At 45.7% G+C, this 2,500-nt stretch overlaps 1 protein-coding gene across 1 annotated transcript in view; it reads left to right on the top strand.

Moving 5' to 3' along the window:
• Positions 1-1,077: 1,077 nt before the first annotated feature.
• Positions 1,078-2,500, top strand: part of LOC122247421 (uncharacterized) — an 18,505-nt gene continuing 17,082 nt past the window's right edge. The window contains exon 1 of the mRNA XM_043006705.2: positions 1,078-1,790. Within this exon, the coding sequence (XP_042862639.2) occupies positions 1,551-1,790 (240 nt within the window). The 5' untranslated portion in view covers positions 1,078-1,550. The remainder of the gene's footprint in view (positions 1,791-2,500) is intronic.

Genomic DNA, 2,500 nt, shown 5'->3' with positions numbered 1-2,500 from the left:
CTGGCGAGGAGGCCCAGGGCAGAGCAGGCCCTGGCGAGGAGGCCCTGGCGAGGAGGCCCTGGCGAGGCCCTGGCGAGGAGGCCCTGGCGAGGAGGCCCTGGCGAGGAGGCCCTGGCGAGGAGGCCCTGGCGAGGAGGCCCTGGCGAGGAGGCCCTGGCGAGGAGGCCCTGGCGAGGAGGCCCTGGCGAGGAGGCCCTGGCGAGGAGGCCCTGGCGAGGAGGCCCTGGCGAGGAGGCCCTGGCGAGGCACCGGCAGCGGGACCGGCGAGCGGCTATGCCTCGGCAGACACAGCAATGGCCAGCTAAACGGCGGAAGTGGACAAGCGGACGTCTAATAGTTTGCAAGTGTGGAAGGATGGAATCAAGAAAGTAGGATCGAGGGCGAAGGAAACACATCCGTGCATCGGAACAGCTATTATTTCAACATTATGTAAACGCAGGCCACGCGGGACCATCGGCGGGATAGTGTTCACATCGGCCAGGCTTAAAGACTGTGAATATGATGACAATAATGATGATGATAATAACACTAGTAAAAAGGATAACATTAATAACAATAATAATGATAGTAAAACTAATAATTTTAACAATAAACACAATTATGATTTTGATAATGATAATAATTATTATTATTATCATAATGATTATGATAATTGAGATAATAACATCAATAATGGTAATGATAATAATGGTAACAATAATAATAATGATACTAATAATGATAATGATTGTAAAAGTGATAATGATGATAAAAATAGTAATGATGACAATAATGATAATAACAATAGCAGTGATGATAGTGATAATAATGATAATACTAATGATGAGAGTAATAATGATAACAACATAATAATAATAATTATAATAATCTTGATGAACAGCGATTATTATGCTAACAACGATATCAATAATATTAACAACAATAACAACACTGATGTTAGTGATGATAATACAAGGAGTAATGATTTGGCTAATTTTTAAAACTTTCCGACGCCGATCCTATTTTGTTCAGTAGAATGATAAGAGACCAAAAAAACTAACAATTTATGCCCTGCAACGTCGTTTTACTTGATTAAGATGCGAACTGGGACACCAGGAGAACGTTTCATAACATGAGAAAAGTGCGATGCCATACTCGGTAAAGGATTATTCAAAGGCTATTTCGCACATCTGTGTCATTATCAACGTCTTTCCTCAAAACAGATAAGCCTTATAAGTACTTGTGGTCGCATGTCTTGTCGCGGTGAGAGGTTCAGTCACCTGAATAACAAAGGTGTTTGTCGGTGAAATCTGCTGACGTCACCAGCCATAATAATCCCCCAGTGCTAACCTGTTCTGTGCGCATGCGCGAGCCGACATGCCCGGATACCCCGAACAGCCCGTCGCACGTCAGACAGCCCAGTGAGCTACCACCCGGCTAAGAGACGAGTACCCTCTAGCGCTGCTCCTGAGTGAATGCCCTTTCTCCTGTAAAACCAATACCTAATAAAATAAAATCTAGGTAAAGGTTATAACGTTTATTTTTGAGGCGTTTGGAGCATTTTATCAAGTATGTCGACCAGATCCGTTGAGCAGCAGGCGACTGCGTGGCCAGCCCGTGTGCTGCGGTGGCGGGTGATTGCTGGGATCTGTGCGCCCCTCATCCTGCTCAGCGGAATAGCCATCACGACCTTCTTCATCCTTCGGGAAGACTGGAACAGCGTCCTCGCCACCTCCCTGTTCTTCTTCTCGGTCTTCCAGCTGCTCTACTGGTACCTTCGAGCCAAGACAATATGCAGCAACCGCAGACAGGTAGAGGCAAATTATTTTTTTATTCAGTTATGTAAGTTAACATGTTTTAACATATTTTTGCAGACGGGAGGTGAAGGGCAGGGCATGATGTCGCAGAGCGGCACAGAAGGTTGTGGAGGTGGCACAGCTTCACCATCTGCTGCTCAGAGAAGGTGGTTCACGTTACACCAGCTGCCGAGATGGTAGAACGAACTAACCCAGCTGCTGTGATGGTAGCAAAGGCTTACCCGGCTGCTGTGAAGGCAGCACCGGCTTAAACCCAGCTGCTGTGATGGTAGCAAAGGCTAACCCAGCTGCTGTGATGGTAGCAAAGGGATACCCAACTGCTGTGAAGGCAGTCCAGTCCTAATAAGCACTGTGTGGAAACCTCGGCCGGCGCCAAGTCTGCCCTCGACGTCCCCTCGACCGCTGCCGCAGAGATCCACCTGCGGCTCTCTCTGCAGCCATGCCCTCAATATATTGATTAATGATTGTAGTATTATTTCCTATTGTGTGATGCAGTGTGCATGATATTTACATGAATATTTTAATTCTTTTTTTTCATTAAACTATTCTAAGTATTTAAAGACTAAACTAAAGGTTTGACTATTTCGGGTGTAATGCTTGCAGACTTTTAAGGGAAGGAAGAAGTGAGTTACGACTGCAAAGATTTTTTTTTTCTCAAACAAAGAACGGGAAATGGAATTATCCGTCACAGATTACATTATGCA

The sequence above is a fragment of the Penaeus japonicus genome, unplaced genomic scaffold (genome assembly GCF_977035675.1).
Source record: "Penaeus japonicus unplaced genomic scaffold, GWHDUDI00000001_assembly GWHDUDI00000021, whole genome shotgun sequence".
Taxonomy (NCBI): Eukaryota; Metazoa; Arthropoda; class Malacostraca; order Decapoda; family Penaeidae; genus Penaeus; species Penaeus japonicus.
The sequence above is the reverse complement of the archived record's forward strand: the minus strand, read 5'-3'. Positions and strand labels throughout refer to the sequence as shown.